Source organism: Argopecten irradians, chromosome 5 (genome assembly GCF_041381155.1).
Source record: "Argopecten irradians isolate NY chromosome 5, Ai_NY, whole genome shotgun sequence".
NCBI classification, from domain to species: domain Eukaryota; kingdom Metazoa; phylum Mollusca; class Bivalvia; order Pectinida; family Pectinidae; genus Argopecten; species Argopecten irradians.
This window is the reverse complement of record NC_091138.1, coordinates 2,901,855-2,925,082: the sequence shown is the minus strand read 5'-3', so window position 1 is coordinate 2,925,082 and position 23,228 is coordinate 2,901,855. Positions and strand designations below refer to the sequence as shown.

Here is a 23,228-nt window from a genome sequence, read left to right as displayed (position 1 = left end):
CCACACTTTCTGATCTTATAATAGATATCCCTTATACCACAATAAGCTATAGGTAAGCCACACTTTCTGATCTTATAATAGATATCCCTTATACTACAATAAGCTATAGGTAAGCCACACTTTCTGATCTTATAATAGATATCCCTTATACTACAATAAGCTATAGGTAAGCCACACTTTCTGATCTTATAATAGATATATCCCTTATACCACAATAAGCTATAGGTAAGCCACACTTTCTGATCTTATAATAGATATCCCTTATACTACAATAAGCTATAGGTAAGTTACACTTTCTGATCTTATAATAGATATATCCCTTATACTACAATAAGCTATAGGTAAGCCACACTTTCTGATCTTATAATAGATATCCCTTATACTACAATAAGCTATAGGTAAGCCACACTTTCTGATCTTATAATAGATATCCCTTATACTACAATAAGCTATAGGTAAGCCACACCTTCTGATCTTATAATAGATATCCCTTATACTACAATAAGCTATAGGTAAGCCACACTTTCTGATCTTATAATAGATATATCCCTTATACCACAATAAGCTATAGGTAAGCCACACTTTCTGATCTTATAATAGATATCCCTTATACTACAATAAGCTATAGGTAAGCCACACTTTCTGATCTTATAATAGATATATCCCTTATACCACAATAAGCTATAGGTAAGTCACACTTTCTGATCTTATAATAGATATCCCTTATACTACAATAAGCTATAGGAAAGTCACACTTTCTGATCTTATAATAGATATCCCTTATACTACAATAAGCTATAGGTAAGCCACACTTTCTGATCTTATAATAGATATATCCCTTATACTACAATAAGCTATAGGTAAGCCACACTTTCTGATCTTATAATAGATATCCCTTATACTACAATAAGCTATAGGTAAGCCACACTTTCTGATCTTATAATAGATATCCCTTATACTACAATAAGCTATAGGTAAGCCACACTTTCTGATCTTATAATAGATATATCCCTTATACTACAATAAGCTATAGGAAAGTCACACTTTCTGATCTTATAATAGATATCCCTTATACTACAATAAGCTATAGGTAAGTCACACTTTCTGATCTTATAATAGATATATCCCTTATACTACAATAAGCTATAGGTAAGCCACACTTTCTGATCTTATAATAGATATCCCTTATACTACAATAAGCTATAGGTAAGTCACACTTTCTGATCTTATAATAGATATATCCCTTATACCACAATAAGCTATAGGTAAGCCACACTTTCTGATCTTATAATAGATATCCCTTATACTACAATAAGCTATAGGTAAGCCACACCTTCTGATCTTATAATAGATATCCCTTATACTACAATAAGCTATAGGTAAGCCACACTTTCTGATCTTATAATAGATATATCCCTTATACCACAATAAGCTATAGGTAAGCCACACTTTCTGATCTTATAATAGATATCCCTTATACCACAATAAGCTATAGGTAAGTCACACTTTCTGATCTTATAATACATATATCCCTTATACCACAATAAGCTATAGGTAAGCCACACTTTCTGATCTTATAATAGATATCCCTTATACTACAATAAGCTATAGGAAAGTCACACTTTCTGATCTTAAAATAGATATATCCCTTATACCACAATAAGCTATAGGTAAGCCACACTTTCTGATCTTATAATAGATATCCCTTATACTACAATAAGCTATAGGTAAGCCACACTTTCTGATCTTATAATAGATATCCCTTATACTACAATAAGCTATAGGTAAGTCACACTTTCTGATCTTATAATAGATATCCCTTATACCACAATAAGCTATAGGTAAGTCAAACTTTCTGATCTTATAATAGATATATCCCTTATACTACAATAAGCTATAGGTAAGTCACACTTTCTGATCTTATAATAGATATCCCTTATACCACAATAAGCTATAGGTAAGCCACACTTTCTGATCTTATAATAGATATATCCCTTATACCACAATAAGCTATAGGAAAGTCACACTTTCTGATCTTATAATAGATATCCCTTATACTACAATAAGCTATAGGTAAGCCACACTTTCTGATCTTATAATAGATATCCCTTATACTACAATAAGCTATAGGTAAGCCACACTTTCTGATCTTATAATAGATATATCCCTTATACCACAATAAGCTATAGGTAAGCCACACTTTCTGATCTTATAATAGATATCCCTTATACTACAATAAGCTATAGGTAGGTCACACTTTCTGATCTTATAATACCGTAGATATATCCCTTATACCACAATAAGCTATAGGTAAGCCACACTTTCTGATCTTATAATAGATATCCCTTATACTACAATAAGCTATAGGTAAGCCACACTTTCTGATCTTATAATAGATATCCCTTATACTACAATAAGCTATAGGTAGGTCACACTTTCTGATCTTATAATAGATATCCCTTATACTACAATAAGCTATAGGTAAGCTACACTTTCTGATCTTATAATAGATATCCCTTATACTACAATAAGCTATAGGTAAGCCACACTTTCTGATCTTATAATAGATATCCCTTATACTACAATAAGCTATAGGTAAGCCACACTTTCTGATCTTATAATAGATATATCCCTTATACCACAATAAGCTATAGGTAAGTCACACTTTCTGATCTTATAATACATATATCCCTTATACCACAATAAGCTATAGGAAAGTCACACTTTCTGATCTTATAATAGATATATCCCTTATACCACAATAAGCTATAGGTAAGTCACACTTTCTGATCTTATAATACATATATCCCTTATACCACAATAAGCTATAGGTAAGCCACACTTTCTGATCTTATAATAGATATCCCTTATACTACAATAAGCTATAGGTAAGTCAAACTTTCTGATCTTATAATAGATATATCCCTTATACCACAATAAGCTATAGGTAAGCCACACTTTCTGATCTTATAATACATATATCCCTTATACCACAATAAGCTATAGGTAAGCCACACTTTCTGATCTTATAATACATATATCCCTTATACCACAATAAGCTATAGGTAAGCCACACTTTCTGATCTTATAATAGATATCCCTTATACTACAATAAGCTATAGGTAAGCCACACTTTCTGATCTTATAATAGATATCCCTTATACTACAATAAGCTATAGGTAAGTCCACACTTTCTGATCTTATAATAGATATATCCCTTATACCACAATAAGCTATAGGTAAGCCACACTTTCTGATCTTATAATAGATATCCCTTATACTACAATAAGCTATAGGTAAGCCACACTTTCTGATCTTATAATAGATATCCCTTATACTACAATAAGCTATAGGTAAGCCACACTTTCTGATCTTATAATAGATATATCCCTTATACTACAATAAGCTATAGGTAAGCCACACTTTCTGATCTTATAATAGATATCCCTTATACTACAATAAGCTATAGGTAAGCCACACTTTCTGATCTTATAATAGATATATCCCTTATACCACAATAAGCTATAGGTAAGCCACACTTTCTGATCTTATAATAGATATATCCCTTATATACCACAATAAGCTATAGGTAAGTCACACTTTCTGATCTTATAATAGATATATCCCTTATACCACAATAAGCTATAGGTAAGTCACACTTTCTGATCTTATAATACATATATCCCTTATACCACAATAAGCTATAGGTAAGCCACACTTTCTGATCTTATAATAGATATACCCTTATACTACAATAAGCTATAGGTAAGTCACACTTTCTGATCTTATAATAGATATATCCCTTATACCACAATAAGCTATAGGTAAGCCACACTTTCTGATCTTATAATACATATATCCCTTATACCACAATAAGCTATAGGTAAGCCACACTTTCTGATCTTATAATACATATATCCCTTATACCACAATAAGCTATAGGTAAGCCACACTTTCTGATCTTATAATAGATATATCCCTTATACTACAATAAGCTATAGGTAAGCCACACTTTCTGATCTTATAATAGATATCCCTTATACTACAATAAGCTATAGGTAAGCCACACTTTCTGATCTTATAATAGATATCCCTTATACTACAATAAGCTATAGGTAAAGCCACACTTTCTGATCTTATAATAGATATCCCTTATACTACAATAAGCTATAGGTAAGCCACACTTTCTGATCTTATAATAGATATCCCTTATACTACAATAAGCTATAGGTAAGCTACACTTTCTGATCTTATAATAGATATCCCTTATACTACAATAAGCTATAGGTAAGCCACACTTTCTGATCTTATAATAGATATCCCTTATACTACAATAAGCTATAGGTAAGCCACACTTTCTGATCTTATAATAGATATATCCCTTATACCACAATAAGCTATAGGTAAGTCACACTTTCTGATCTTATAATACATATATCCCTTATACCACAATAAGCTATAGGAAAGTCACACTTTTCTGATCTTATAATAGATATATCCCTTATACCACAATAAGCTATAGGTAAGTCACACTTTCTGATCTTATAATACATATATCCCTTATACCACAATAAGCTATAGGTAAGCCACACTTTCTGATCTTATAATAGATATCCCTTATACTACAATAAGCTATAGGTAAGTCAAACTTTCTGATCTTATAATAGATATATCCCTTATACCACAATAAGCTATAGGTAAGCCACACTTTCTGATCTTATAATACATATATCCCTTATACCACAATAAGCTATAGGTAAGCCACACTTTCTGATCTTATAATACATATATCCCTTATACCACAATAAGCTATAGGTAAGCCACACTTTCTGATCTTATAATAGATATCCCTTATACTACAATAAGCTATAGGTAAGCCACACTTTCTGATCTTATAATAGATATCCCTTATACTACAATAAGCTATAGGTAAGCCACACTTTCTGATCTTATAATAGATATCCCTTATACTACAATAAGCTATAGGTAAGCCACACTTTCTGATCTTATAATAGATATCCCTTATACTACAATAAGCTTTGGTAAGCCACACTTTCTGATCTTATAATACATATATCCCTTATACCACAATAAGCTATAGGTAAGTCACACTTTCTGATCTTATAATACATATATCCCTTATACCACAATAAGCTATAGGTAAGCCACACTGACACTTTCTGATCTTATAATAGATATCCCTAGTAACAATAAATCCTATAAAAAATAAAAATAAGCATCTGATGGTCAAAAGAAAGACTCAAATTTCAAATAATTGTATGATTACAAATAAGTCCCAAATCCTATAATAAGCAGCATTATTTGCATATAAGTTAGATGTTGATTTCAAATAAGCGCAAACTCGGATAACAAATAAGTAACTTTACCCTGATCACTAGTAAACTACGGTCAGCATTTTGTAGATTTAAACTTTCCTCTGAGCCTTTTACAGCGTGGACTGGGGCTAATTTAGTCCATTTGTATTGTACAGATACAAATTCAGGTGTCTCCTCAAATTGGTAGGTGGTTTATAGTAATGGAAATGATGTAGTAATAAGTGAATGGCACATATCTGAGACCTGCCATATATGTTTATATCCTACTTTCAATGACATAGATTTTACAGGGAGAATCCACAGTGGTCTCGCTATCTTTTGATCCTGAATGGGCCGATGTACTGTAACGTTATAACATTCTGTATTTTAAAGCCTGGCTTGATCATGACTGGTTGGGCAGGTTCCACAATGTATATATATGTACAGCTGACCCACACTTTACTACCACAGACTTACTAGCTACTGAGGTGCCTTTGTTCGCCACTGCTCATTCCACAGCTAGTTTCATTACCTTGCAATTGGTATATATAGAGGTTACACAACCAGTGGTCGTTGGATATAGAATTTATTCCACACTCGTAAGTTATTTTTAAAAAGTTACTTAAGACACAAGCTTTTTCGAACTTTAGTGTCTGTATACAGGGGATGTTGGTAACAGTGGTACATTGTCTGTGTACAGGGGGTGGTGGTAATGATGGTACATTGTCTGTGTACAGGGGATGGTGGTAACGGTGGTACATTGTCTGTGTACAGGGGGGTGTAATGGTGGTACATTGTCTGTGTACAGGGGATGGTGGTAACGGTGGTACATTGTCTGTGTACAGGGGTGGTGGTAACGGTGGTACATTGTCTGTGTACAGGGGGGTGGTGGTAACGGTGGTACATTGTCTGTGTACAGGGGGTGGTGGTAACGGTGGTACATTGTCTGTGTACAGGGGGTGGTGGTAACAGTGGTACATTGTCTGTGTACAGGGGGTGGTGGTAACAGTGGTACATTGTCTGTGTACAGGGGGTGGTGGTAACAGTGGTACATTGTCTGTGTACAGGGGGGTGGTGGTAACAGTGGTACATTGTCTGTGTACAGGGGGTGGTGGTAACAGTGGTACATTGTCTGTGTACAGGGGGTGGTGGTAACAGTGGTACATTGTCTGTGTACAGGGGGTGGTGGTAACGGTGGTACATTGTCTGTGTACAGGGGATGGTGGTAACGGTGGTACATTGTCTGTGTACAGGGGATGGTGGTAATGATGGTACATTGTCTGTGTACAGGGGATGGTGGTAATGGTGGTACATTGTCTGTGTACAGGGGGTGGTGGTACAGTGGTACATTGTCTGTGTACAGGGGGTGGTGGTAACAGTGGTACATTGTCTGTGTACAGGGGGTGGTGGTAACAGTGGTACATTGTCTGTGTACAGGGGGTGGTGGTAACAGTGGTACATTGTCTGTGTACAGGGGATGGTGGTAACAGTGGTACATTGTCTGTGTACAGGGGGTGGTGGTAACAGTGGTACATTGTCTGTGTACAGGGGGTGGTGGTAACGGTGGTACATTGTCTGTGTACAGGGGATGGTGGTAACGGTGGTACATTGTCTGTGTACAGGGGATGGTGGTAACGGTGGTACATTGTCTGTGTACAGGGGATGGTGGTAATGGTGGTACATTGTCTGTGTACAGGGGATGGTGGTAACAGTGGTACATTGTCTGTGTACAGGGGGTGGTGGTAACAGTGGTACATTGTCTGTGTACAGGGGGTGGTGGTAACAGTGGTACATTGTCTGTGTACAGGGGGTGGTGGTAACAGTGGTACATTGTCTGTGTACAGGGGGTGGTGGTAACAGTGGTACATTGTCTGTGTACAGGGGGGTGGTAACAGTGGTACATTGTCTGTGTACAGGGGGTGGTGGTAACAGTGGTACATTGTCTGTGTACAGGGGTGGTGGTAACAGTGGTACATTGTCTGTGTACAGGGGTGGTGGTAACGTGGTACATTGTCTGTGTACAGGGGGGTGGTAACAGTGGTACATTGTCTGTGTACAGGGGTGGTGGTAACAGTGGTACATTGTCTGTGTACAGGGGGTGGTGGTAACAGTGGTACATTGTCTGTGTACAGGGGGTGGTGGTAACAGTGGTACATTGTCTGTGTACAGGGGTGGTGGTAACAGTGGTACATTGTCTGTGTACAGGGGGTGGTGGTAACAGTGGTACATTGTCTGTGTACAGGGGGTGGTGGTAACAGTGGTACATTGTCTGTGTACAGGGGGTGGTGGTAACGGTGGTACATTGTCTGTGTACAGGGGGTGGTGGTAACAGTGGTACATTGTCTGTGTACAGGGGGTGGTGGTAACAGTGGTACATTGTCTGTGTACAGGGGGTGGTGGTAAACAGTGGTACATTGTCTGTGTACAGGGGGTGGGTGGTAACAGTGGTACATTGTCTGTGTACAGGGGGTGGTGGTAACAGTGGTACATTGTCTGTGTACAGGGGATGGTGGTAACAGTGGTACATTGTCTGTGTACAGGGGGTGGTGGTAACAGTGGTACATTGTCTGTGTACAGGGGGTGGTGGTAACAGTGGTACATTGTCTGTGTACAGGGGGTGGTGGTAACAGTGGTACATTGTCTGTGTACAGGGGGGTGGTGGTAACAGTGGTACATTGTCTGTGTACAGGGGGTGGTGGTAACAGTGGTACATTGTCTGTGTACAGGGGGGTGGTGGTAACATTGTCTTGACGGGGTGGTGTAAGTACATTGTCTGTGTACAGGGGATGGTGGTAACAGTGGTACATTGTCTGTGTACAGGGGGTGGTGGTAACAGTGGTACATTGTCTGTGTACAGGGGGTGGTGGTAACAGTGGTACATTGTCTGTGTACAGGGGATGGTGGTAACAGTGGTACATTGTCTGTGTACAGGGGATGGTGGTAACGGTGGTACATTGTCTGTGTACAGGGGGTGGTGGTAACAGTGGTACATTGTCTGTGTACAGGGGTGTGGTGGTAACAGTGGTACATTGTCTGTGTACAGGGGGGTGGTGGGTAACAGTGGTACATTGTCTGTGTACAGGGGGGTGGTGGTAACAGTGGTACATTGTCTGTGTACAGGGGGTGGTGGTAACAGTGGTACATTGTCTGTGTACAGGGGGTGGTGGTAACAGTGGTACATTGTCTGTGTACAGGGGGTGGTGGTAACAGTGGTACATTGTCTGTGTACAGGGGATGTTGGTAACAGTGGTACATTGTCTGTGTACAGGGGATGGTGGTAACAGTGGTACATTTGTCTGTGTACAGGGGGTGGTGGTAACAGTGGTACATTGTCTGTGTACAGGGGGTGGTGGTAACATGTGGTACATTGTCTGTGTACAGGGGGGTGGTGGTAACAGTGGTACATTGTCTGTGTACAGGGGGTGGTGGTAACAGTGGTACATTGTCTGTGTACAGGGGTATTGTCTGGTAACAGGGGTGGTACATTGTCTGTGTACAGGGGTGTTGGTAACAGTGGTACATTGTCTGTGTACAGGGGGTGGTGGTAACAGTGGTACATTGTCTGTGTACAGGGGTGTTGGTAACAGTGGTACATTGTCTGTGTACAGGGGTGTTGGTAACAGTGGTACATTGTCTGTGTACAGGGGTGGTGGTGGTAACAGGTGGTACATTTGTCTGTGTACAGGGGATGGTGGTAACAGTGGTACATTGTCTGTGTACAGGGGATGGTGGTAACGGTGGTACATTGTCTGTGTACAGGGGATGGTGGTAACAGTGGTACATTGTCTGTGTACAGGGGATGGTGGTAACGGTGGTACATTGTCTGTGTACAGGGGGTGGTGGTAACAGTGGTACATTGTCTGTGTACAGGGGGTGGTGGTAACAGTGGTACATTGTCTGTGTACAGGGGTTGGTGGTAACAGTGGTACATTGTCTGTGTACAGGGGATGGTGGTAACAGTGGTACATTGTCTGTGTACAGTTATTGGTTGTAAAGGTGGTACATTGTCTGTGTACAGGGGATGTTGGTAACAGTGGTACATTGTCTGTGTACAGGGGATGGTGTGGTAACGGTGGTACATTGTCTGTGTACAGGGGATGGTGGTAACGGTGGTACATTGTCTGTGTACAGGGGATGGTGGTAACGGTGGTACATTGTCTGTGTACAGGGGGTGGTGGTAACAGTGGTACATTGTCTGTGTACAGGGGGTGGTGGTAACAGTGGTACATTGTCTGTGTACAGGGGGTGGTGGTAACAGTGGTACATTGTCTGTGTACAGGGGGTGGTGGTAACAGTGGTACATTGTCTGTGTACAGGGGGTGGTGGTAACAGTGGTACATTGTCTGTGTACAGGGGGTGGTGGTAACAGTGGTACATTGTCTGTGTACAGGGGGTGGTGGTAACAGTGGTACATTGTCTGTGTACAGGGGGGTGGTAACAGTGGTACATTGTCTGTGTACAGGGGTGGTAACAGTGGTACATTGTCTGTGTACAGGGGGTGGTGGTAACAGTGGTACATTGTCTGTGTACAGGGGGTGGTGGTAACAGTGGTACATTGTCTGTGTACAGGGGGATGGTGGTAACAGTGGTACATTGTCTGTGTACAGGGGGTGGTGGTAACAGTGGTACATTGTCTGTGTACAGGGGATGTTGGTAACAGTGGTACATTGTCTGTGTACAGGGGATGGTGGTAACAGTGGTACATTGTCTGTGTACAGGGGATGGTGGTAACAGTGGTACATTGTCTGTGTACAGGGGGTGGTGGTAACACTGTGGTACATTGTCTGTGTACAGGGGATGGTGGTAACAGTGGTACATTGTCTGTGTACAGGGGGTGGTGGTAACAGTGGTACATTGTCTGTGTACAGGGGATGGTGGTAACAGTGGTACATTGTCTGTGTACAGGGGATGGTGGTAACAGTGGTACATTGTCTGTGTACAGGGGATGGTGGTAACAGTGGTACATTGTCTGTGTACAGGGGATGGTGGTAACAGTGGTACATTGTCTGTGTACAGGGGATGGTGGTAACAGTGGTACATTGTCTGTGTACAGGGGGTGGTGGTAACAGTGGTACATTGTCTGTGTACAGGGGGTGGTGGTAACAGTGGTACATTGTCTGTGTACAGGGGATGGTGGTAACAGTGGTACATTGTCTGTGTACAGGGGATGGTGGTAACAGTGGTACATTGTCTGTGTACAGGGGGTGGTGGTAACAGTGGTACATTGTCTGTGTACAGGGGGTGGTGGTAACAGTGGTACATTGTCTGTGTACAGGGGATGTGTGTGGTAACAGTGGTACATTGTCTGTGTACAGGGGATGGTGGTAACAGTGGTACATTGTCTGTGTACAGGGGATGGTGGGTAACAGTGGTACATTGTCTGTGTACAGGGGATGGTGGTAACAGTGGTACATTGTCTGTGTACAGGGGGTGGTGGTAAGGTGGTACATTGTCTGTGTACAGGGGTGGTGTAACGGTGGTACATTGTCTGTGTGTACAGGGGTGGGATGGTGGTAACGGTGGTACATTGTCTGTGTACAGGGGATGGTGGTAACAGATGGTACATTGTCTGTGTACAGGGGATGGTGGTAACAGTGGTACATTGTCTGTGTACAGGGGATGTTGGTAACAGTGGTACATTGTCTGTGTACAGGGGATGGTGGTAACAGTGGTACATTGTCTGTGTACAGGGGGTGGTGGTAACAGTGGTACATTGTCTGTGTACAGGGGGTGGTGGTAACAGTGGTACATTGTCTGTGTACAGGGGGTGGTGGTAACAGTGGTACATTGTCTGTGTACAGGGGATGGTGGTAACAGTGGTACATTGTCTGTGTACAGGGGATGGTGGTAACAGTGGTACATTGTCTGTGTACAGGGGATGGTGGTAACAGTGGTACATTGTCTGTGTACAGGGGGTGGTGGTAACAGTGGTACATTGTCTGTGTACAGGGGATGGTGGTAACAGTGGTACATTGTCTGTGTACAGGGGATGGTGGTAACAGTGGTACATTGTCTGTGTACAGGGGATGGTGGTAACAGTGGTACATTGTCTGTGTACAGGGGGTGTGTGGTAACAGTGGTACATTGTCTGTGTACAGGGGATGGTGGTAACAGTGGTACATTGTCTGTGTACAGGGGGTGGTGTGGTAATTGTCAGTGGTACAGTTGTCTGTGTACAGGGGGTGGTGGTAACAGTGGTACATTGTCTGTGTACAGGGGGGTGGTGGTAACAGTGGTACATTGTCTGTGTACAGGGGGTGGTGGTAACAGTGGTACATTGTCTGTGTACAGGGGATGGTGGTAACAGTGGTACATTGTCTGTGTACAGGGGATGGTGGTAACAGTGGTACATTGTCTGTGTACAGGGGATGGTGGTAACAGTGGTACATTGTCTGTGTACAGGGGTGGTGGTAACGTGGTACATTGTCTGTGTACAGGGTACATGTCTGTGGTACAGGTAAACAGTGGTACATTGTCTGTGTACAGGGGGGTGGTGGTAACAGTGGTACATTGTCTGTGTACAGGGGGTGGTGGTAACAGTGGTACATTGTCTGTGTACAGGGGGATGTTGGTAACAGTGGTACATTGTCTGTGTACAGGGGGTGGTGGTAACAGTGGTACATTGTCTGTGTACAGGGGGTGGTGGTAACAGTGGTACATTGTCTGTGTACAGGGGGTGTGGTGGTAACAGTGGTACATTGTCTGTGTACAGGGGGTGGTGGTAACAGTGGTACATTGTCTGTGTACAGGGGTGGTGGTGGTGGTAACAGTGGTACATTGTCTGTGTACAGGGGGTGGTGGTAATGGTGGTAATTGTCTGTGTACAGGGGTGGTGGTAAGTGGTACATTGTCTGTGTACAGGGGGTGGTGGTAACAGTGGTACATTGTCTGTGTACGGGTGTTGGTACAGTGGTACATTGTCTGTGTACAGGGGTGGTGGTAACAGTGGTACATTGTCTGTGTACAGGGGATGGTGGTAACAGTGGTACATTGTCTGTGTACAGGGGGTGGTGGTAACAGTGGTAATTTGTCTGTGTACAGGGGGTGGTGGTAACAGTGGTACATTGTCTGTGTACAGGGGGTGGTGGTAACAGTGGTACATTGTCTGTGTACAGGGGATGGTGGTAAGATGGTACATTGTCTGTGTACAGGGGTGTGGTATGGTGTACATTGTAACAGGGGGTGGTGGTAACAGTGGTACATTGTCTGTGTACAGGGGGGTGGTGGTAACAGTGGTACATTGTCTGTGTACAGGGGATGGTGGTAACAGTGGTTACATTGTCTGTGTACAGGGGATGGTGGTAACAGTGTGGTACATTGTCTGTGTACAGGGGGATGGTTGGTAACAGTGGTACATTGTCTGTGTACAGGGTATGTTGGTAACAGTGGTACATTGTCTGTGTACAGGGGATGGTGGTAACAGTGGTACATTGTCTGTGTACAGGGTATGTTGGTAACAGTGGTACATTGTCTGTGTACAGGGGATGGTGTAACAGTGGTACATTGTCTGTGTTACAGGGTAATGGTGGTAACAGTGGTACATTGTCTGTGTACAGGGGATGTTGGTAACAGTGGTACATTGTCTGTGTACAGGGGATGTTGGTAACAGTGGTACATTGTCTGTGTACAGGGTATGGTGGTAACAGTGGTACATTGTCTGTGTACAGGGTATGGTGGTAACAGTGGTACATTGTCTGTGTACAGGGGATGGTGGTAACAGTGGTACATTGTCTGTGTACAGGGGATGGGTGGTAACAGTGGTACATTGTCTGTGTACAGGGTATGGTGGTAACATGGTACATTGTCTGTGTACAGGGGATGGTGGTAATGGTGGTACATTGTCTTCTGTGTACAGGGGATGGTGGTAACGGTGGTACATTGTCTGTGTACAGGGGATGTTGGTAACGTGGTACATTGTCTGTGTACAGTTATTGGTTGTGGTAAAGGTGGTACATTGTCTGTGTACAGGGGATGGTGGTGGTAACGGTGGTACATTGTCTGTGTACAGGGGATGGTGGTAACAGTGGTACATTGTCTGTGTACAGGGGGTGGTGGTTGTAAAGGTGGTACATTGTCTGTGTACAGGGGTGGTGGTAATGGTGGTACATTGTGTCTGTGTACAGGGTTGATGGTGTGGTAATGAGTGGTACATTGTCTGTGTACAGGGGATGGTGGTAACAGTGGTACATTGTCTGTGTACAGGGGATGGTGGTAACAGTGGTACATTGTCTGTGTACAGGGGGTGGTGGTAATGGTGGTACATTGTCTGTGTACAGGGGGTGGTGGGTAACAGTGGTACATTGTCTGTGTACAGGGGATGGTGGTAACAGTGGTACATTGTCTGTGTACAGGGGATGGTGGTAACAGTGGTACATTGTCTGTGTACAGGGGATGGTGGTAATGTGGTACATTGTCTGTGTACAGGGGATGGTGGTAACATGGGTGGTACATTTTGTCTGTGTACAGGGGTGGTGGTGGTAATGGTGGTAACATTGTTTGTGGTACAGGGGTACGGTGGTACATTGTCTGTGTACAGGGGGTGGTGGTAACAGTGGTACATTGTCTGTGTACAGGGGGTGGTGGTAACAGTGGTACTTTGTCTGTGTACAGGGGGTGGTGGTAACAGTGGTACATTGTCTGTGTACAGGGGATGGTGGTAACAGTGGTACATTGTCTGTGTACAGGGGATGGTGGTAACAGTGGTACATTGTCTGTGTACAGGGGATGTTGGTAACAGTGGTACATTGTCTGTGTACAGGGTATGTTGGTAACGGTGGTACATTGTCTGTGTACAGGGTATGGTGGTAACAGTGGTACATTGTCTGTGTACAGGGGATGGTGGTAACAGTGGTACATTGTCTGTGTACAGGGGGTGGTGGTAACAGTGGTACATTGTCTGTGTACAGGGGGTGGTGGTAACAGTGGTACATTGTCTGTGTACAGGGGGTGGTTGGTACAGTGGTACATTGTCTGTGTACAGGGTGGTTGGTAACAGTGGTACATTGTCTGTGTACAGGGGGTGGTGGTAACAGTGGTACATTGTCTGTGTACAGGGGATGTTGGTAACAGTGGTACATTGTCTGTGTACAGGTATGTTGGTAACAGTGGTACATTGTCTGTGTACAGGGGATGGTGGTAACAGTGGTACATTGTCTGTGTACAGGGGGTGGTGGTAACAGTGGTACATTGTCTGTGTACAGGGGTGGTGGTAACAGTGGTACATTGTCTGTGTACAGGGGATGGTGGTAACGGTGGTACATTGTCTGTGTACAGGGGATGGTGGTAGCGATGGTACATTGTCTGTGTACAGGGGATGTTGGTAACAGTGGTACGTTGTCTGTGTACAGGGGGTGGTGGTAACAGTGGTACATTGTCTGTGTACAGGGTATGGTGGTAACAGTGGTACATTGTCTGTGTACAGGGGTTGGTAACAGTGGTACATTGTCTGTGTACAGGGTGGTGGTAACATGGTACATTGTCTGTGTACAGGGGATGGTGGTAACAGTGGTACATTGTCTGTGTACAGGGGATGGTGGTGGTAACGTGGTACATTGTCTGTGTGTACAGGGGATGTTGGTAACAGTGGTACATTGTCTGTGTACAGGGGTGGTGGTAACAGTGGTACATTGTCTGTGTACAGGGTGGGTGGTAACAGTGGTACATTGTCTGTGTACAGGGGGTGGTGGTAACAGTGGTACATTGTCTGTGTACAGGGGGTGGTGGTAACAGTGGTACATTGTCTGTGTACAGGGGGTGGTGGTAACAGTGGTGTCTGTAACAGTGGTAACAGTGTCATTGTCTGTGTACAGGGGGTGGTGGTAACAGTGGTACATTGTCTGTGTACAGGGGATGTTGGTAACAGTGGTACATTGTCTGTGTACAGGGTATGTGGTAACAGTGGTACATTGTCTGTGTACAGGGATGGTATGGTGTTGTGTAACAGTGGTAAAGTGTACATTGTCTGTGTACAGGGGATGGTGGTAACAGTGGTACATTGTCTGTGTACAGGGGGTGGTGGTAACAGTGGTACATTGTCTGTGTACAGGGGGTGGTGGTAACAGTGGTACATTGTCTGTGTACAGGGGGTGGTGGTAACAGTGGTACATTGTCTGTGTACAGGGGGTGGTGGTAACAGTGGTACATTGTCTGTGTACAGGGGGTGGTGGTAACGTGGTAGTGGTACATTGTCTGTGTACAGGGTATGGTGGTAACAGTGGTACATTGTCTGTGTACAGGGTATGGTGGTAACAGTGGTACATTGTCTGTGTACAGTTATTGGTTGTAAAGGTGGTATATTGTATGTGTATAGGGGATGGTGGTAATGGTGGTACATTGTCTGTGTACAGGGGATGGTGGTAATGATGGTACTTTGTCTGTGTACAGTTATTGGTTGTAAAGGTGGTACATTGTCTGTGTACAGGGGGTGGTGGTAACGGTGGTACATTGTCTGTGTACAGGGGATAGTGGTAACAGTGGTACATTGTCTGTGTACAGTTATTGGTGTAAAGGTGGTAATTGTTGTGTAAGGGGTGGTGGTAAAGGTGGTACATTGTCTGTGTACAGGGGGATGGTGGTAATGGTGGTACATTGTCTGTGTACAGGGATGGTGGTAATGGTGATGTGTGTACATGGTGGTACATGGTACATTGTCTGTGTACAGGGGATGGTGGTAATGATGGTACTTTGTCTGTGTACAGGGGATGGTGGTAATGGTGGTACATTGTCTGTGTACAGGGGATGGTGGTAATGGTGGTACATTGTCTGTGTACAGGGGATGGTGGTAATGGTGGTACATTGTCTGTGTACAGGGGATGGTGGTAATGGTGGTACATTGTCTGTGTACAGGGGATGGTGGTAATGGTGGTACATTGTCTGTGTACAGGGGATGGTGGTAATGATGGTACTTTGTCTGTGTACAGGGTATGGTGGTAATGGTGGTACATTGTCTGTGTACATTTGATATCAACAGGAAATATACAAAGTGATATGTATACTGTCCTGTAGATATGGACAACATCAGATAATTATAATGTAAGCATTTCCTTGTGAATCGGAGCGGTTTGAATGGGTAGCATTTCCTCTATTGAAGTAGTGTAGTATCCTCTTAATAATGTAGGCCAATCGGTCCACAGGAGTTTTCATTTCTTTATACATACAAATCTGAAATATTTTAGATCTGAGATGCAGATACAGGCCATTTTATCACTTTCTCATGTTAACTGGCCTGGTATTCCCATCTTAATATAAATATGTGTCAGTAGGTCATTATTTTAAACATTTGTGTCCAAGCAATTTAATTGTTGGCAACTTTGTATTGGATGTGGCGCAGTGGTAGAAGGCGCAGGTATGTTTGGCTAGGCGATTGGGTGCCGTAGATCGTGAGTTCGAGGCCCGGATAGGGCACGAGTCAATAAATTGTTATGCTTTGTTAAATTGTGTTTCTTTGAGATAACTGACTATCACTTTATTATAGAAATGTCCTTTTTTGGGGACATGGATGTGGCTCAGTGGTAGAAGGCTAAGCGATTGGGTGCCGTAGATCGTGTGTTAAAATTCCAGTGCAAAGTCCATATATAAAGGCACAATTTGGTGTGATACACATAATTACTGTTACTTAGAGATCATGATAGTTGGTGTCCCACTGATTGCCTATAATGTCCATGGCAAAGTGTAGATAAGTATATGAGTTCAATTTTGATACGACTTATTACCAGTAAAACAAAATATCAAAGAGTAAAAAAGATTAACATTAGGTCAGATTTGAAACAAGTTTGGTTTGGTTGCAAACCAAGATAAAGGGTAAGATAATTTTAGATAAATATTGTCTCACATTAATATTGTCTCATATTATCTAGGGTTTTGAACACTACAAAAGGTAACAATACTAAGACACATATTATCTGACATTGTCCAGACTTTTAAACACAATAATATTTTGTTTCATTTTCTAGCTTTATTATAGGTTATACAGTAGTGAGCTAACATGTTTTCTGTCAACACATTTGTACATGTTCCTTAACAGCTTATCAGACATCTATCCAAACATTATCGCCATGGGCTTCCCTGCTGAATCCATGGAAGGCGTTTACAGGAACAACATCAACGATGTAGTTCGGTAGGTACAGAGGTAACATATCCATTGTAATTACAACAAGTACCAAGGGGCTGCAGTGGCCGAGTGGTTATGTTGTACTTGTCTAGGCTGGGAGTTAAAACCTAGCAGTTACCAGGTACCATAGGTCGGTGGTTTTTCTCCAGGTACTCTTGCTTTCCTCCATTTAAATAAGCATGTCTTGTCCTTAATGAACCTTACTAGTTTTTGTTAGTCATTTAAATAGGTATGTGATATATGTGAAATGATCACTAAACCAGAGTTCCTGAATAAAAACCGACTACATATACCGACGGAAGATATAGCTCCTTTCAGGTGATAGTTATGAGCCTATCGCAGCTGTAGGTGGGTTTGGTTACCCCTACAAAATGCGTTTGCGGGCGATATTGTTTTGGGCTCCGTCCATCCGAGATTCATTTCCGGGTTATAACTAAAAAGTCCGTTCAATACAGCTCCTTGATCAATACAGCTCCTTGAAACTTGGGCCTTCCATTTGTCCATCCTTCCACCCGTCTGTCTGTACGTCTGTTAACAATTCTTTTTATCTCTATTTCTCAGAAAGTTCTGAAGGGATAATTCTCAAATTTCCCCTAGGGCCCTAGTTGTGCATATTGCAGTTTGGGATCAATTGCTCAACAAGATGGCGCCAGACATCCATCTTGGATTTTGATAAAGTTTGTTATTGATATTTCTCAGAAAGTGCAGAATAAATAGTTCTCAAATTTCATATATAGGTTCCCCTATAGGGCCCTTATTGTTCATATTGCATTTTGGGACCGATCGGTCAAAAAGATTGCCAAAAGGCTGCCTTCTTGGATTTTGATAGTTGAAGTTTGTTACCGCTATTTCTCAAAGGTACTGAAGAGATCTGTCTCAAATTTCATAACCAGGTTCCCCTAGGGCCCTAATTGTGCATATTGCGTTTTGGGACTGAACAGTGACCAAGATGGCCAACAGGCCGCCGCCTTCTTATTTTGATAGTTGAAGTTTGTTACCACTATTTCTCAGAAAGTACTGAAGCGATCTGTCTCAAATTTTATATGTAGTATGTTTGAAAAAGTGTGAAAGCAGAGAAAAGATCCTTCTTTCCACTATCAGACATAGATCATTCTTTGGTGGGTGCCAAGATCCTTCTAGAGCTGGGATCTCTTGTATATGTAGCATGTTTGAAAAAGTTTGAAAAGCAGAGAAAAGATCCCTCTTTCCATTGTCAGTCATAGATCATTCTTTGGTGGGCGCCAAAATCCCTCTGGGATCTCTTGTTTTCAGTTTTACAATACTCACACAATCTCAAAGTTATACGTGAATAATTATTACTTTGACCTGGATGTATTTGGGTTTTTATACCAACTGCGGGGTGCAGGGGATAATGGCCACTTTGCAGTTCCTTGTTATAATATATATGCTATGTTGACTACATTATAACCACTCGGCCTACTGTGTGTAGCTGACTGAAAAATTAGATAAAACGGAAACTATTGGAGGGCAGCAGGTGCTGTTTCTCAATAAGCTTATGTCATGATGCGGTGTCTGCTGTCTGTTTGTCCATCCGTCAACATTTCAATCGCTACTATATTAGCTATATATAGCTATAGTCTTAGAGTTGTCTTGGGGATATGGAGAACTTATATAAATCTTGGCTGTATATAAATCTTGGCTGTATCCCCCTGGGGCAGGAGGACTGGGACCCAATAGAGAAATTGGTATATCTTAAAAATCTGTGTTCAGAACATTTCTCAACATATAAAGCAAACCCGTGTATATGTACTAGTATTTGGTGAGGTCATAATACAGTCAAACCTGCTCTAACAACTGCCTGTATAAGCGACCGCCTGTCTATAACGACCGGTTTTTAGACTCCCCGTGCGTTTTTACTATACAATGGCACTCTGCATATCGACCACCTGTCTAATGTGGCTAACGACCGGTCGTTTTAGCCCCGTCAAAGTTGTATAATGACCGGTCGCTGAGATCGAGTACAGTGTGTGTGTAGTAGCGTCCCTTTGACCTACTTCCGGTAATTAACTGCCTTTGTAAGCAAATGGCAGCCATTACTGAAGCCCAAGCTATGAATTGTTTATACAGTACTGTTTGGTTTATAACCTAGCGGTCGCAACATTTTAGGTACAAATATGGTTGCCAACTTAAGGATGGAAGTTTTAACGACCGTTTATGCCTATCAAAGACTGAAATTATTTTTGGTCGCGACCGCCATGTGTACAAAAAGATCACTCGTGATTTTGAAGCCACAACTCCGATGATACGGTAGACAAAATAAAATATGCCGATTTATTTAATGTGTTCCGTTATTCATTGTCGATATTTAGCATTGTTTTATTACTAAGAAATGGCCTGTACTTAAGCTATTTTAAATTAGGCCAATAAATTTACGTTCTTCTTCGATTAGAGTCAGTCGGATTATCGCCCGTTGTCATCCGGGTATATTCTCGACGTGTTTATAAATAAAATGCGGTCTCATTTCTTGGTAGAAATGTTACTGAAAGTTAATATGTGTACTTGCATTGTGATTTTAATAGTTTTTAGACTGTATATTGTGAGAAAACGCCTCCAAATCAATCTTTCATGTTCTGAGATTAATCCGTCAAAACTGGTTACACGGCAACATTACATACGACTTGCCAGCGAGAATGTGTTGTGAAAAAATATTACATGAATACATTGTCTGAAAAAAATCGTTCACAGATAATTCCAGGCCATGTGAAGTCAGTAATTAGGTAATGATTATGTTCATAGCCACAAAAATCTACTATGTATCAAAACGAGTTGATTTTGTTATGATCGAAATTTCCGATTGCATTAAAATAAAATGAACACAAATCACGGAAATATAATGACACAATTATTTCTTAAATAATGCATAGCAATAAATATATAAACATCCAGTAGCAGGTCTGTTTTGTATTAATATAATTCTATTTTATTTACTGGCTCGTTGGTTGGCAAGAAAGCCCCAACCTGTCTATAAAGGGAACCTGTCTATAGTGACCGTTTTTCTGTCTCCCCTTCAGTGGTCGTTATAGACATGTTTGACTGTAGAATAATATGTGTGTATAATAATTGCTTGCAGTACTATGAGAACATTCTACATTCTTGTGCTCTTAGTCAAGTTATTAGGATTAACAGAAAATTCAATTGGAATGTATACATCTAACGTAAAAAAAAAAAAAAAATTATATGTTATGTGTTATCAAAACTTTAAAGATGCTCCACTGCTGACAAATGGCATTTTTTCACTATCAAAATCAGGATCAGACAATTTTGTATTTTTCTATAGTAACAAAAGTTACTTGATTTACACCATTACCACCATTGGAAAGTTTGAGCTTCTAATTTTACTTCAAGATAAAAATATTAGAAATAATTAATTTGCATCCCGCAAAAAATCTGTGGCACTATGTTCTATATAGAATGATGTTCTGACTGCGCATGCACCAAAAGCAAAATAAATTATTTCATATAATTTTTTGTGTTAATTAGACATATATATATATACACGATTAAACACCAATTGTTGTTCAAATGATGAGTATCATTTATGGTCTGTCGGCGGTGGAGCATCTTTAATATAACATGATCAGTTATTAAAATACAATATTTGATCTGGTTTCCTTCCACTTATTTATTGTGTAGTCATATTTCAGGTGTCTGATTATATCATATACACCAGAGAATTAGCTGTATGGATTGTTGTCTGACTCATTGGTCATCCATTGGGTCAAGGATAACAGACGTATAATACATATTATCTGTGATAAAAACATATACCAAGGTAAGGTAATCTTAACTCGTAGATAAAACAGTAGACACAGCTGAAATGTACTTTTATAGTTATATATAGGTATCCCATGAGTTACAGTCACTGTAGATATCATTCTAATGAAATAAATTAATATTGTAGTGTACATTGTTTAATTCCTTGTGTTTTTCAGGTTTTTGGACCAAAGACATAGAGACCATTATCGGGTATACAACTTGTAAGTATCCCTGATCGTTGTTTCACCCACATTGTATCCAATGTGAAACCCTCCCGAAGCTTTACGTCTTATATTATTTAATTTAGAAAAAACTGTTTTTCAGTTATCATGATATTGATTTTGAAATCCTAAGCCTCTAATTAAGGGGGTCTTCTCTCCTCCTGTCTTCTTGGATGTGTCATAATCTTGTCTTCTCTCCTCCTGTCTTTCTGGATGTGTCATAATCTTGTCTTCTCTCCTCCTGTCTTCCTGGATGTGTAATGATCTTGTCTTCTCTCCTCCTGTCTTCTTGGATGTGTAATGATCTTGTCTTCTCTCCTCCTGTCTTCCTGGATGTGTAATGATCATGTCTTCTCTCCTCCTGTCTTCTTGGATGTGTAATGATCATGTCTTCTCTCCTCCTGTCTTCTTGGATGTGTAATGATCTTGTCTTCTCTCCTCCTGTCTTCCTGGATGTGTAATGATCTTGTCTTCTCTCCTCCTGTCTTCCAGGATGTGTAATGATCATGTCTTCTCTCCTCCTGTCTTCTTGGATGTGCAATGATCTTGTCTTCTCTCCTCCTGTCTTCCTGGATGTGTAATGATCTTGTCTTCTCTCCTCCTGTCTTCTTGGATGTGTAATGATCTTATCTTCTCTCCTCCTGTCTTCCTGGATGTGTAATGATCTTGTTTTCTCTCCTCCTGTCTTCTTGGATGTGTAATGATCATGTCTTCTCTCCTCCTGTCTTCTTGGATGTGTAATGATCTTGTCTTCTCTCCTCCTGTCTTCTTGGATGTGTAATGATCTTATCTTCTCTCCTCCTGTCTTCTTGGATGTGTAATGATCTTGTCTTCTCTCCTCCTGTCTTTCTGGATGTGTAATGATCATGTCTTCTCTCCTCCTGTCTTCCTGGATGTGTAATGATCTTGTCTTCTCTCCTCCTGTCTTCCTGGATGTGTAATGATCTTATCTTCTCTCCTCCTGTCTTCCTGGATGTGTAATGATCTTATCTTCTCTCCTCCTGTCTTCCTGGTTGTGTAATGATCTTATCTTCTCTCCTCCTGTCTTCTTGGATGTGTAATGATCTTGTCTTCTCTCCTCCTGTCTTCTTGGATGTGTAATGATCTTATCTTCTCTCCTCCTGTCTTCTTGGATGTGTAATGATCTTGTCTTCTCTCCTCCTGTCTTTCTGGATGTGTAATGATCTGTCTTCTCTCCTCCTGTCTTCCTGGATGTGTAATGATCATGTCTTCTCTCCTCCTGTCTTCCTGGATGTGTAATGATCATGTCTTCTCTCCTCCTGTCTTCTTGGATGTGTAATGATCTTGTCTTCTCTCCTCCTGTCTTCTTGGATGTGTAATGATCTTATCTTCTCTCCTCCTGTCTTCCTGGATGTGTAATGATCTTTTCTTCTCTCCTCCTGTCTTCTTGGATGTGTAATGATCTTGTCTTCTCTCCTCCTGTCTTCCTGGATGTGTAATGATCTTGTCTTCTCTCCTCCTGTCTTCTTGGATGTGTAATGATCATGTCTTCTCTCCTCCTGTCTTCTTGGATGTGTAATGATCTTGTCTTCTCTCCTCCTGTCTTCCTGGATGTGTAATGATCTTGTCTTCTCTCCTCCTGTCTTCCAGGATGTGTAATGATCATGTCTTCTCTCCTCCTGTCTTCTTGGATGTGCAATGATCTTGTCTTCTCTCCTCCTGTCTTCTTGGATGTGTAATGATCTTGTCTTCTCTCCTCCTGTCTTCCAGGATGTTTAATGATCATGTCTTCTCTCCTCCTGTCTTCTTGGATGTGTAATGATCTTGTCTTCTCTCCTCCTGTCT

At 41.5% G+C, this 23,228-nt stretch overlaps 1 protein-coding gene across 1 annotated transcript in view; it reads left to right on the top strand.

The window, feature by feature from the left end:
* LOC138322651 (phosphatidylinositol 3,4,5-trisphosphate 3-phosphatase and dual-specificity protein phosphatase PTEN-like) overlaps nt 1–23,228 on the top strand; it is a 50,422-nt gene that overhangs the window by 7,308 nt on the left and 19,886 nt on the right. Inside the window, exons 2-3 of the mRNA XM_069266652.1 lie at nt 17,346–17,430; nt 21,378–21,422. Coding sequence (XP_069122753.1) covers nt 17,346–17,430; nt 21,378–21,422 — 130 coding nt within the window. The remainder of the gene's footprint in view (nt 1–17,345; nt 17,431–21,377; nt 21,423–23,228) is intronic.